A 15,138-nucleotide genomic window follows, 5' to 3' on the forward strand; every position below is an offset into this window, starting at 1 on the left:
CACTGGGGTTAAAACGCCCCACATTGTATATTCATTATGACAAACGTACTACACCGCATTCTAAATTATTATGCAAATTGGATTTAAGTCTCATAAACATTATATTTTTTGGATGGTGCAGTAATGCGGGCTCTGCACAGATCTGTCGTGGTGAAGAGGGAGCTGAGCCGAAAGGCAAAGCTCTCGGTTTACCAGTCGATCTTCGTTCCTACCCTCACCTATGGTCATGAGCTTTGGGTAGTGACCGAAAGAACAAGATCGCGGGTACAAGCGGCCGAAATGAGCTCCTGCCGTAGGGTGGGTGGGCTCTCCCTTAGAGATAGGGTGAGAAGCTCAGCTATCCGGAGGGAGATTGGAGTAGACCCGCTGCTCCTCCGCATCGAGAGGAGCCAGATGAGGTGGCTCGGCTGGCCTGGGAACGCCTCGGGATCCCCCGGGAAGAGCTGGACGAAGTGGCTGGGGAGAGGGAAGTCTGGGCTTCCCTGCTTAGGCTGCTGCCCCTGCGACCTGACCCCGGATAATCTGAGAAAAATATTGGGACGCGGTGGAACTGGACAGCTCGTACTATCTTGCACAGTTGAAAGACGCAAGCCTCAGTGCGCTGCATTAGTAGATCAGCTTGCACATTTTTTGCGGGTGATGTCAAGTTTGCACACGTTTTTACACGTGAACCTTTCGTAAATCAGGCCCTTAGACACTGAAGACACCCACGGGAAGTAGAACTTTGTTTACCATGAAGCATTGTAGCATTCAGCTGCACCTGTGAAGATGGGAGAGAGGCTGATCACTGCTGGGATTATCTTTCCAGAACTGTACAGCCCTGCCATGAGGGAGTACAATGACGGTACTAGGACGAGAGGAGGACATTTCCCTTCATTTGATATGTAAAATGTAAAGTTAGACTGTGTTGTTGTCGGTTTCCTGAATCATTTTTAAAACAGACGAGGGAGAAAAGGAACAGAGAGAGCTGATCTTGTAGAACTTGACCTAATGGGACACTTGTAGATTCCACAAGCTCTTCCAGAGGGATGGAGTCTTTATTTCATCTCCCATTGGATGCGGCTCTTGGCTGGGGATGTGACTTTCCAAAGTTTAACAACCCTTTCTTTCCAGTCAGCAGAGCAATGCGTCTTTCACATACAATCCCAGAGTGTGATGCGGGATAAGGAAGAATTCAACTTGTGTTATACCATTGTACAAGACGAGTGCCAAAACCTGAATTTGATTTTTATGTCAAAAATATTTTTTGAGGGTTTTTTCCTACTCAGTTTATCCACAAAGCCAGAATCATTTCTCAGTCTGGAGATTCTCACCACCAGTGGCGCTAAAGAGTGATATCTTGATGTGCAGGGCCTCATTTTGTTTGCATCTCTTGCTTCTTTTAGCATGAATTAAAGCCAAGTTAGACCAGTGTTACATTCTTTTAATGAATCACTTCTTAACCCAGTAGTATTACCTTGGTATCTTAGTTCATCACTGAAGCCAGCTGCTCACTTGATCTTTTGTCAGACAATATTCCTCATTATTTATCCTGATATCTGCTCATCCTGTTGCTATAATGACCAGCAGCGTCTGGAAACTTGTTGTCATCTAGTGGGTAATCGGCCCCAGTACACCGAGACATGATGATGATGATGGTGATGATGATGCTACCATCCAGCATTGAGACCACGTCTTGTTTTTTTTTTTTAGATAATGAGACATATCCATGTTCTTTTTTTTTCTATTTACAGCCCAGCGATTCATCAGCCAGTCTTTGTACAATCCGACATGCCTCAAAATCAATGTTGTACGGTCTGACACAGATTTGTGACTAAATTTTATTAGACCAATCTTGCACAGTGTGAAATGCAATGAACCTGCAAGAGATACTGAACAGTGTGTAGGAGCCTTAATCCAAATGCAAGCTACACAACAGGCCTCCCACCAGAGATGACTGGTGTCCTAGATGACAGAACTCATCACATCTGCCCTAAATTTGTTTGCCCCAAGATTTTATTTGAGTTTTTTACGGATTACACAATGACAAAAGATTTTCATAATATCCTTGCTGTGAAACATTATTACCACGATTAGGAATTTCTAACTTCATCCGTGGTCGTCATCCACATTTTGAAAACAACTCTGGCTGAACTTTATGTAGAACGTTATATTATAGGCACGTTATGAAGTAGCCCTTTTATTTTAGGTTTCTATTTGATTTGTGTGTTTCTCTTCCTGATACTCAAAAATCATTTAAATCCAACACTAAGGTATCATTAGTGTCCGCCCTTCTTTTTAAGGAAGCTTATATTGTACTTGATGTGTGAGTGTATGTGTGTGTGTGTGTGTTCCTTCATTACTCTGCTAAAAGTTTTTAGTTTCCTTTTCTCTGGGTTAGTTTGAGTCATCTCCAGTGTAGTATTTGACTGTGGGCAGAGAGTGTTTTTCAGGCTGTGGTGAATGTGTTGGTTTGCTGAGCTGTAGCGCGAATATGAATGTGGGCTACTGCAAAGAGGACGACTTTCGCCCTCAGGTCTGTATTACACCCACATCCACCTAGGAGCGAACCATCTGTGTGTCCCTGATGGCATGCTGGCACTTTGGCTGTCTAGGTCTGGGTCGGGGACAGGGACGGGGACACAAACAGCAGGCTCCGCATCGCTCCAGTCTCTGCCTGTTTCTTCCCTTGCCTCCCCGCAGTTTGCTGCAGTTTGCTGCAGTTTCCTCGGTGCCGGGGCTATTTGTGCCATGGTAACTGTGCCAGGCTGCCAGCTCAGACACAGATTCCACCTCTCGTCTCCCTCTTTGCCAGCATGATGACTCAGCAGCTCCTGCAAGGCTTCCAGCCTCCTCCCTCGTCAACCTTAGTGAAACACCATGCTCATCACGCAAAGAAGTGTTTTGTCATTCTCTCCTTCTTCCTGACCTGAATACAAAACAGACCAAAATAATAAAGCATCCATCCAACTAGACCATTACAATTCTCTTTACTGTTTTAAAGGTATTTTTCAACAAACACTTTTGAAATGCCACCTGAAAACAACAGATGGCAATGAAATCATAGGTTTAATTGAACATTTGGAAAAATGTAAATCACTGCATTTGAGTGGCATGTTTAATCATCTTTATCTAATCACTTTAAGATCTACTCAACTTCTTAGAGAAGTGCTTATCACGATAGCCCAGTGGAGTGGGATCACTGGAAAGAGTCTGGAAGGAAACGTGGCGTCACAAAGTGTGAGCGCTGATGTAGGATCACTTTCAAGTCCTTCCAGCAGCACTCAGCAGGAGTCAACCCTAACATACTTTTCACTTGCCAAGTCTGTTTCAGCTGGGTTTTTGTCTAATGCGGTACACACTTCTCGTGTTGAGCTCTGTATGGTTTTTATATTTCTATGTGCAAGGTCAATGCTTACAAATCTCGGAAGAACTGACATGATACATGAAGAAGTACAAATCAGATACTTGCGTCAAAGCAGAGAACAAGAATTGGTGCCTATATGTACTTTTAAAAGTCAAATGAATCACTGTGCAGAACATCTCCTTTCATATTGTTATATGTTAATGCTACTGATGCCTCAGTGTGAAAGCAGCCTTTAAACTTTACAGCTTGGTTAAAGTGGAGCTCCTTCCAACGTCTCGCTGTACTGTTTGTCAGTTTTTTCCAGAATGGATCATTTTTTATAAGATGATAAATATTGTATGTGAAATCTTAAAGGATTAGGATGGTAATCTTCTGTATAATTTTATGTGTGTAATATTCTTGGTTTCCTCTGTATGTATTTCTTTAACAAGGGGCCACAAATATTTTTAAAAATGTAATATAAAGACCAAATAATTTATTTTATGGAGATTTATGAGTAATTTCCAGCTATGCAATGTAGTTTTTACCAACTTGACACAAACATTTTTTGTAGACAATTTGAAGCTGTGCATTAGGTATATCAGTGGGGATTTACACCACCAGGATTATGTATGTGCGATCAACCCGAAATGATGTCATCGCAATGAAGGAATACGTCACACAGTTTTAAAATAGTTTTAGGACAACGGTAGAGCTCCATTGCACTGCGGAATATGTTATAAGTGGCTTTGGCTAAACAGACCATATGTTAGCAGGATCCATTCAGTCAATTGTTGGCTTTGGTGGTTGAATATCACCAGACTTATCCTTGAATCTGCAAAATATCTTGTAACTATAGTTGTCAAATAAATATATATATCTCTTTTAAATGTTGTAGAGTAGAACCTTAAAGCAGCGAAAATGGAAATGCCCAAGTACACATGCCTCAAAACTATACCTGTAATAACTTGAAGGCAGTGGAAACAACATTTGGCTGCTAAATTGTTGATAGTATTCCCCTGCTAGTCATTAATTGTATTTGTTTGCTGTCTGGTGCTGAGCAGGACATGTACAATAGGTTTTTATAGTGTTTTAACCAGAGGCGGTGACATGAACGTGAACCAGAACAGCTAAAAGATGGACTCAGTGATGATAATTCTTTATTTTCTTTTTGTTATTTGAGAATGATGCATTGTCATTGGAGACATTGCTACTCAAAAAAAAAATACAGATTATAGCCCTAACCTTAAGTATCCCTACATACAGTAAATGTACTTATTTGTACTGCAAACAATGGCTCAAGACACTAAATATAACCTTCCTGACATTCCAGAGGTTGAGGAAAGGAGTTAAATTGAAGCTTAATCAATGAGAAAATTTGACACTATATGTAAAACGTGTATAATAACTCATCCTTTCAAGCTTGTGTGAAATTTCCCTCGACATCATACTGTGGTCAGACTTATTAGATTATCAGCTCCAACACCATTGAATGGACATGGAAAAGGTATTAAGTTATCATTACCATGTGGTTTTCATACTGGTTTACTATTTCAACACCGCATCAGGATATAGGAAGAGGGAATAAAAGGAAAGTGAGGGGATGAGACAGATAGAGGGGGGGGGGGAATGAGAGCGCACCCTTGGCAGGATGTCAGCTCTGTGAACACACACACTGCAGAAGACTGCCAGAGAATTCAATACGCAGGGATAGAGGGCTGCAACACACACATACACACAGCGCCATAAAGTTGTCTGCTCAGATCGCAATCAGTTCTGCAGATGCGAGCCCTGACTATCTCTCCCCCAAGAATCCCTTCAGTGGTTTCCAGTATCCGGACAAGTCCTGGCTGCATATTCATCAAGCAAAGCTGTTAGCTAGTCTGGTGATACGTTACCAGCTAGCCATGCCTAGTTTGTGGATAGATGTTGGGTGCTTATGCAACGTAAGCAGTGTAAATAGAAATACATGCATACAAATGTTTTGGAGACCGCAGCTTTTAATAGCTTACTTAAGATAAAGTGCATGTGTGGGTGAGAGGAATTGCAAGGGAGATCATTTCAGTGTCCCGTTGAGGGTCTTTCAGCTGCAAATGTAAACACAAATGCAACAAATCATTTACCTACACTAATTGAGGCCATTAAGTGGAGCTTCGTGACACGCTCTGCTAGTTAAATGAGGGGAGTTATTGATCTGTCAGCCGTGTGTGAGTCAGGATGTTGTGCTCTTTCTACATGAGTAATGTGAGTCAATATCAAGATAACTAGTCAGACCAAATAACTTCTTTTTTTTTTCAGTGACTCTTGCACTCAGTAACTGTGTGCTCCAGACTATTGTCTCTGACTCCTCTTGCTCGTCTCTTTGTCCTGTTTCCTCCGGCCCCCTGGCTTAACCGTGGCCCAGCCGACCATCTCCCACCAGCATGGTGCTGTTCTTCCCACTGTCCCCCTGGGCACTGACACCAGACACCTCTTTGTCCCACTTCCCTCCCTGTAGCCTATCTCACTTTTGCAGCCCACTCTGGCCCACACGGTCTCTCCGACACTGGCCCCGTTCTCTGCCCTCCTCTGACCCGCTGTCCCCCAGTTGCCCTCTGGTTATACCTCCCTTACCGCCTCCTGCCCGCTCCCTGCCCCCATCGCTGCTCCCCTCTCCGCCGGTTCGAAGGGAGCAGACAGAGCTCCTGATTATCTCTGTGTGGCAGCCTCTGTTTTGTGCTCTGATTAAAGGAGCAGCATGTGGTCTGTGTGTGAGTGGCCCGTACAGACGCCGCTGTTAGGCTAATGCTAACATTACGTGCTTAATCATTTATGTCTGGGAGACGGGCACAAAGGCCTGGGGGGGTGGATGTAAGAGGGGGAGGGGGGGGGGCACTGGGGTATTTATCAGTGGCACAGATGCACTCAGGCGCACACACACATGCTGCCAAGATAACGGTCGTAGTGCTTAGTATGGCATAAACGGGGCACGCTCCAGGCTATGGTGTCTCCGTAAAACTCACATATCATCTTTATAAAATGGGTTGTTTGGGGTGGGGTATTTTTTTCCCCCTAGAGTTTACAGTGTGACTTAAACTGGTGGTCTGTAATAAAATCTGCCACTGTGAATGGACAAAAACAACAGCACAGCGTGTGTGGACGTTCCTACAGACGCATTAAATATTGAAGGATTTGACCGTCTCCAGGTCTTTTAAACGATAGTATTTGGGCACCCACACTCATTCTCCCCGCTGTGCTCCTCTCCTCTTTCTCCTCCTCCTCCTCTCCCCCCACCCTCCTCCTCCCTCTCTTCCTCCTCCCCTCACGTCTGTCTGCTCCTCTCCCCTCTGTGCCAAGCAGCCTGTCCCTCCAACACACACACACACACACACACACACACACACACACACACGAAAACATCAACACACACACTCATGCACGCACAGAAGCAGCCAATAGGAGAGCACCAGTCTCCCCATTGCTTGCCACTCAGTGCCTTGTTGCCAGGACAACAGGAAGGCATGAGACCCACTTTACTTGAGCATTTTAAACTTGGTTTTGACTCTCTTTTTTTTCTGAAAAAAGAAAGGTCTCCCTCTGAAAAATTGCTCTCTCTAATACTCTTAGGTCGACAGCAAATCCTGTCATTATCTATCTGTGTCTCTTGGTCTTCTGTCTCACTGAATGGTGGCCCGAAAGATGCTTTACAAATGTATTACATGTATTTTAATACATCAGTGTAGAAATAAGCATGCTTTTTTTGGGAGGCAATAGCAGACCTTTTTGTCTGGAAAAACACTCCTATTCATGAAGTGTTTTTTGTTGTTTCTGTTGTTTTTTTTTCATCTAGGTCTACCATGATGGCTGGGGACATGTTTCTTTTAGTTTTCATCGTCCTGGTCCTTCCCTGTTCTGGCTTGGAAGGTAAGCATCTTCCTCTACCAGCATGTTTCCACACAGAGAGCTGTAGGTAAAGCGAGGGGGGTGTTACTGCCAGTATTAACAGGGGATCTACTTGAATTTAGCTCTCTCACTAACTATAGATGAGACATCAGGTTAGTTAGATTACAGCAGGTCACACACTGTCACGAACACATGCATGAAAGGTATGTGGTGGACTTCTGTGTTCCCACTTTGTCTTTTAGTTCTTTTATTCTAATTAACATATGCACAGCCTCTCAGCTCCTGTGTCTCTATCCCCTCCAAGCAACTTACATGCATAGACCAATCATTCACATTTTTCCCCCTTCACTCATCCTGCTCAGTCAGTCTCAGTAATATGCTGTCTCTCAGTTATTTTTGACAATCACAGTGGTGGGCACATTCAGAATGCAGTGAAAAGTGGAGCAAGCAAGACAACATACACTCATGCATACTTAAGAGAAGGATAAGCACTGACCATTTACTGTCACAAAAGATGAGGTATATTAATTGCATATGATTGGTGTTTCATCGCTGCACTCTTATTTGCAAAGATCAATTCTAACCTGTTTTCATCATTTTCTTTTATAGGTGAGGGCAGTGTGAAAATGTCTGAATGTTTGTGTGACGGGTCGTCTTGTATCAACGGTGAGCAGTGTTTCGGCCAGCAGTGCTTCACCTCCCTCTCCACGCTTAATGGGACTTCGGTGCTCCAGAAGGGCTGCATTGTGGGTAATGAAGCTGGGTCCTTGCGGTGCGAAAGCCCCCCAACTGCCGAGCTGGTGGTGGAGTGCTGCTATGGGGATTTGTGTAACATGAACGTCTCATTGCAGCCACAAGCGAAAGGTGAGGCGTTAGCATTGTTTGAATAATATCTCACCTGAAAGTTAATCAGGAAAACCTAGATTTTTATTTTCATTGGCCTTTAAACAATCAATTATCTGAAATAACCATTCAGTCTTTTTAGAATACAGGGGAATGAGAAATGGATCATTTTGGCATTCAATAATCCTTAATAATCTTGCTGTACATTTTGTGCGTTCTCAGTGTTTTCCACAATTTTTACAATTTGTGGGCACTGAGACGTTGCAGACGGTCCTGTAGCTGTGGGAAACTAGAACAGTTGGCTGCACAGTATAGCTTTATTAATAAGCTAAGCAATTAAATAAAATTTTGCAGATCTGCTCAGTACCTTTCCTGTTGACTCATTAACTGGATAGATAGTATTTCCTCCATTGATATATCCTAATACAGCAGATGTATGCAAAATGACAAGGAATAGTCACATTTCTATTCAGTACAATGAATTATGTTCCACTGTTCTGCATTTCATCACCAAAAACCTGTGATCATTATGTTTGTTGATAATCATTATTTAAAACAACTAAAATATGTAAAACAATGCCATGCAATGATCATATCATTGCTATGCAATTCTGCTCAAAGACAGTTTATGATAATATTGAATTAGCATATAGGCAGAATTTTAAAAAGGAAAACCATACTACAAAAAACAGGTTGGAAAAAAATCTGTATGTGGAAAAGACTGATGTCAGTGTTAGATTGCAATGACTTGGCCAACACAAGAGTCAACTTGCATGTTCTCTCATCTGAGTAAACGCCATTTAATTTAATGGCATACTAATGGTATCTCTCTAATGGGTTTCCCCATATCTTTGTTTTCCTCTTATCAGATGTTGAGCCGTCTGCTGGCAGACCAGTCCTCAGAGACCAGGAGTGTTTTTGCGAGGGCGGCGTGTGTGAGCATAATCATCGATGCACAGGCCAGCACTGTTTCTCCTCTCTGAAGATGATTGATGGGGCGGCTGTCCAACAGAAGGGCTGCCTGAGGGACGATGAGGAGGGCAGAGCCACCTGTGCCACACCACCCTCATCGGCCCATGTTGTCAAGTGCTGTCAGGGCCATCTGTGTAACATGAACGTCACTGTGCAAGCTCCAGGGAAAGGTGACTTTGTACACATTGTACACATTTCTCTTGGCTTCAATTCACTATAGACCTTATGCCATCTAAGAAACTGACAATAATCTGCTTGGATTTACTTTATAAAAGCAACAGCTTAATTTCTCTTTGTTTGAGGTTTACCTTCTAACCAACTAAATATACCTGAATGTTTTGCAGAGGAGGAAGTGAAGCCCCACGTGAAAGAGGAGCATGAGTGTGTGTGTGAGGGCAGCTCATGTGCAACAGGGAATCGCTGCATGGGCCACCAGTGTTTCTCATCTCTGACTGTCAATGCCGGCTCCCTCGTGTACCAGAAAGGATGCTTTAAGATCTATGAGCAGAGCACATTGACCTGCAAGACCCCACCCTCCAGAGACCAGATTGTGGAATGCTGCCATGGACGCCTGTGTAACATGAACAGCACTGTGGAGCTACCTGTCAAAGGTAAGGTACTATACTACCCAGGATGCAATTTAAGCACTACTTTCTGTACCTCTCGTTAATGGCGCTTTTCCTCTATACAGTTCTAGCACTACTCGACTGGGTTTTTTTTGCTTTTCCATTAGGGATAATATCTGGTACCTGGTACTTTTTTAGTACCTGCTCTGCTGAGGTTCCAAGCGAGCCGAGCCGATACTAAATGTGACGTCAACAGACTGCCGGCCACTGATTGGTCAGAAGAGTCATGAGCCGTCCCACACAAGAATCAACTCCGGCATTTTTAAATACAGACAACAGCGTTACAGTCATTCGGCAATTTTCTTGCTTTGTGTGTGACAGAAAGCCACATACAGCAGCAAGTACACCAGTGCCTCCATGTCCTCCATTGTTTATGTGTTTATGTCACATATATAATTAAGTCACGGCAGTTTCGCAGAGCCGTGCTATGACGACCCCGCCCACGTTGAGTAGGTACTTTTTTATAATGGAAAAGGTCGTTCCTGGTACCGTGTCGAGCCGAGTAGTACTAGAACTGTATAGTGGAAAAGCATCATAAGGTAATGCTCAAGAGCTCCATCTGTTGATGTTCGTATTGAACTTTATAACCAAAACACTACAACCCTTCCACAGAAAGTGCTGCCTAGATTTAATCTTTTCAGAGTTGGCCACATGGGTTAGTTGTTGCCGTGTTAGAGTCAAATATATTCATTCCTCTTCGGCTTTCTCTTCTGAGAGGGCTCCGCCATCAGCAGTGAAACTGTGTGCCACGGCTGTTGTGGATGGTTTCTGTTGACCTGAATTACACCTCTGTGCAGTCACACTCCTGGCGCCTTATGAAACAGAAATGGGGGAGACAGTGGGCAACCAGAGGGAGGTTTTGAATATTCTTTAGTCATGGTTCACTTCCTCTGTGTCCTCTCAGAGGCTGTCTGAGCTGGCTGACAGGAGCTCAGGGGGTGAAGCCACTTGGGAATTAAGGAGAGGCAGCCATCTATATGCAGAGAGCTGTTGTTGCCCTTTTTTGCGTTCACCTGCACTTTTCTCTCCACAGCAGCCTTTTATTTTATGTTGCATAAATAAATGGTTGCACCTGAAATATCTTCGCTGTCTCTTTCTGGCGATTAGATCAGACTTAATGCAATAGTTTGACATTTTTGGAAATAGGTGTCTTAGCTCTAGTCGACAATTAGATGAAAAGATCTATGCCACGTTTTTTATCAGTCCACTGAATATGAAGCTTCAGCTAGCAGCCAGTTAGCTTTGCTTATCTTAGAACAAAGACTGGAAACAGCTGGCTTCTCTTTTGTTTAATCCATACAAGAACAGGAGTGTAAAAATGACAATTTGTGGTTTTAGCAGGGTTTATGGGTTTAACTATTTCTAGGCCAGGAACAGTGACTTCTTAGAGTTTCTGCTGATTGCCTGGCAAACTTACAGTGATGACGAGACTCAAACATGGCACGCTAATACTTGAGATAATATTTCTGTGGGCACCAGTTTGGTGTAGTTAACCACAACCTTACAGTTCATTTCAACAATTCACATGATTTCCAGATAATTTATTAATTCTAGAATGTTATGAAAAATATTCTGGCACTCTTTTTGATGTAAACATTTCTCATCCTGTCAGGTTGCTAGAAAAACAGTTGGGAGAATTTTTTTTTTTTTTTCCTATGAATTTGTGTAGTTAAATGCATCCTTTCCGTGTTTGGTTCAAGTCTAGTGAGCTCCTAGAATGTGTTGCTAGTAATGTGTTTATGGGAGAAAGAGTTCATTATGCAAGTTGAGAAAAGGGGATCATTGTCTGCTGCGGGCAGAGCTGAGCAGTCTTTCCCTTGGAATGTTTGGAAAGTGTGAATGGTGGTCAGTTCCTCAGGCTGGCCTCTGCTGACTTGATGAGATCCACTCAGTGTGTGTGTGTGTGTGTATGTGGGAGAGAGTGCTCATACGCATTTGTGTTCTGCGTGCACCCCCACCCTCAGCTGGTTCCTCCAGACGGTCTTCAGAGTGCTGCAAACCTGTGATTTGTGTATTGTCGAGCTTCAGCATGTGTGGTCCAGTCAGAGGAAAAGCAACGAAAAGTTTCCCCTCCAATGTACTTCATTATTATCCGCTTTCCTTGAAGCATAATTAAGTTCTAGTTGATTCTCCAGTTTGTTTACTTCAAGCAACTCTACTCACTCTCCTGACAGGCAAAAGCCACAAAAAAGCCTTTTATGTTTTCTAAAAATGTCCAAAATGATGACATGATTGAAGTTAATTTGTCACTCTCCTTGCAGCTGAAGAGCTATCCAGCTACAGTGTGACCACGCTGGTTATCGTCATTGTGGCTCCCATCATCGCCCTCATCATCCTCTCTACTATCGCTATTCTGGTGTTTCGACGCATTCACAACAACCAAATGGAGAGACTAACATCTCGAGATGCTGAATATGGAACAATTGATGGCCTCATAGCATCCAACGTGGGGGAGAGCACTCTGGCGGTGAGTAGTGGATACTATGAATGTTACCTTCAACACTGTCTTTGAAAAGGAGAGGATATCCTGTATGAAAGTGAAGTTTTAATTCATAGGTACACAATATTAAGTCCAATCAAACTTCTGTTCTTTATTTTAACTCATTAATTTTCCTTCTATACCAGCTGCCATATCATGTAGTAAATTATTCACAACTCCTTCTGAGGCACAATATACTGTACCTGCTGTGTGGAAGATGTTTGAAGTATGTGCATCCTTAAATTTGCTGACGATACGGATATTGTCAGTCTTCTCCATAAAAATGAGTCTCAACATGGGCCAGTGGTAGATGAGTTTGTACAGTGGTGTGACAAGTCCTTCCTCCTCCTCAATCCCTCTAAGACTAAGGACATGGTTGTTGACCTTAGAAGAACCCAAACCTGCTCAACCCTACCCACATACATTAAAGGGAGTCAAATAGAATTCACTGACCAATATAAGTATTTGGGAATAGTTTTTGACATTAAGTTAAAATATGATGTTAACTCTCAGACAACAATGTTTGTACTTCTTGAGAACGCTGCATTCTTTTAATGTGGACCAGAAACTGAAGTCTCTTTTTTATAAGTCTTTTACTGAATCTGTGCTTACTTTTTCTTTTATCGCCTGGTTTGGTAGCATTTGTGTCAAGGATAAAAACCAAATGGGACACATTGTGAAGGTAGCTGGTAAGCTTATTGGAACCCCACAGACTTCTCTGACGGCCATCTTTGAGAAGCAGGTCCTCAATAAAGCTAGGTCCATACTAGACTGTGCAAGACACCCCCTCTACTGCAACCTTGAGGCTCAGGACCAGAAACTCCTTTGTCCTCAAAGCGATAACCCTGCTAAATTTGCACAATACTGATTCACAGTCTTAAATTCTCTTCTTAGTGGTTTCAATTCAGCTAGACTTGATTGTTGCTTGTGATTTGTCTGTCTTGTTTTTACATGTGATTATGTTTTTGATAGTTGTCCAATTTTTTAACCTGTCTGCAAATCAAGTTTCCCTTAGGGGACAATAAAAGCAACTGAACTGAACAGTGCTAGGGAATGTAGACCAGGAGACAGTACGTGTTAACAGATTGTGTAATATTAAATAACTTCAGGATCCGTGAGGATCTTCCTTACGCTCTTGAAGGAGAAACCGTGTCTTCTTCAGTCTTCTTGCCTGATCAGAATTGAAAATATTGGCTGGTTTTGTTTGCTTTATTTAAATACTGGCATTAACAAGTATTCTACCTTGGCAGGAAACATTAATAACCCACGTTTAGTTGTCTTGTGTAACCATTTCAAGTGCGATAGCAGCCTCCAGTCTTGTTTATGATTGTGGGTGGTAAGGGAACTCTTCTCTTCACACTCGGATTACAGACAGTCTCTTTAAAGTCATGCTGAGGCACAAATATGTGCACCAACAACAGAAATGGAAACCCCATCTCAAATGAAGTGTTTCATTAACTTAAGGGATTCATCTGATGAGTAAGAACAATATTGGATTAGGGTTTGTGGAGACTTCCTTCTCTTCTTTGAACTATTTACCACAAGATAACAAATGGTATGGACGTAATTGGCATGATATAACGTGTTCACCTTCATTTAGACAAAACTGTGATCAAGCACTGTTTTTGCTTTTAGGGAGTTTAGACTTATATGCCAAGTGTGATTAATAAACAATATATGGTGGTTACATGTATATGACGTGTGTGTGAGAGCATCAGAGCAGTTGCTGGAATTTTCTTTTAAAAGTCTTTAAAGTCTAAAACTTGTTTTGCTTCCCCCCCGTCCATTTTCCTCTCTGTTAGCGGAATGTCTTTTGCTATTTATCTTCTCTCCTCTCAACCATGGATTGTGAGTTTTCTGCAGAGTGGTTTATGTTTTTGAGGCCCGCTAAACTGATCCAGAGTTTAGGTGGAGTCCTGTGGTTAGCGTTTAGTCTGAAAGACAACCCAGCACATTCATTGGCTCGCACACTGTGTAATCAAGTTCAGCAGAGACGGCTCACAGTCTGGCTTGAGCCCTAACAAAATATATGGTTGTTACCGTCCATTTTTCTCATTTTCTATCCTCACAAAAGCATACTTTGTACATTCTGAAACTTCAGTATTTGGATTGAAAACATTTATTTCACTGTATCTGTAGTTAAAATCTTTTGTCTTCTTCAGTTCTCATGTAACCGGGAATGTTTTTGAGCATGTTTAAACTCTTAATCTCAGACTATCCCATTTGTTTTCTATTAAGTGACTTGAAAATAAGCAACTGTTAAAATGTGATCACTCATGGATGTATATGTGAGAGAAAGGGAAATAGCTGATTTTGGCTCTGTGTCAAGCTATTTTCAAAGTCCATCTCTGCAGCTGGCAATGAAACGCCCAAATATGGAGTCACATAATGTTTGTTTCAGCATAATTAAAAAGTGCTTGGCAGCACTACATGTATGAGAGGTTATTAGGAACAGTGGTGAGGCTATGAAAAGCAAATTGGACTGAAACACATGTGCTCGTCCCTCCGCAGCCTGCCGCCCAGAAGTCGTCTCTGATTATAATGATATTGCTGCATTCTGATTGCATTTTGCTGCTTAACGGCCTGGCCCAAATACACTCTACTAAAAACAATCCTGCTGTACCAAAGAGAGGGTTTTAAGCTTTCTGCAGAGCCACTCATTCATTTTATGGCCTCCATCTTGCATTCCTGTGTTGTGATTCCAAATTGTCTCTTGCATTATGCATCTGTTTATCTGAGGCATCACTCTTCTCTGTTGTTTTCAACCCTAGTCGTTTGTTTTTCTCAGCAGCTGCTGTCTTTGTTGCTGCGCACTGCCCTCCTGTGTCGGTGCTCAGATGCTGCATGTCTTATAGCTGAGATAAAAATAAAAGGCTTAGCAGCATTGGGCCTGTTTGGGAGTCTGGCCCTGGGATTAGATAAAATCTCCAGCGCCCACACCAGTCACCAGGGAGGGGGTGGCACTTCTGTTGTTTACTCACCAGGGGGCACCCTGCACCTCCAGAACAGAC

General features: G+C 42.7%; 1 protein-coding gene across 1 annotated transcript in view; it reads left to right on the forward strand.

The window, feature by feature from the left end:
• The window catches only part of LOC128367835 (activin receptor type-1-like), a 28,109-nt gene that overhangs the window by 6,349 nt on the left and 6,622 nt on the right, over positions 1-15,138 (forward strand). Inside the window, exons 2-6 of the mRNA XM_053328491.1 lie at positions 7,155-7,228; positions 7,817-8,071; positions 8,920-9,192; positions 9,367-9,633; positions 11,910-12,115. Coding sequence (XP_053184466.1) covers positions 7,162-7,228; positions 7,817-8,071; positions 8,920-9,192; positions 9,367-9,633; positions 11,910-12,115 — 1,068 coding nt within the window. The 5' untranslated portion in view covers positions 7,155-7,161. The remainder of the gene's footprint in view (positions 1-7,154; positions 7,229-7,816; positions 8,072-8,919; positions 9,193-9,366; positions 9,634-11,909; positions 12,116-15,138) is intronic.

Source organism: Scomber japonicus, chromosome 11, assembly GCF_027409825.1.
Source record: "Scomber japonicus isolate fScoJap1 chromosome 11, fScoJap1.pri, whole genome shotgun sequence".
NCBI classification, from domain to species: Eukaryota; Metazoa; Chordata; class Actinopteri; order Scombriformes; family Scombridae; genus Scomber; species Scomber japonicus.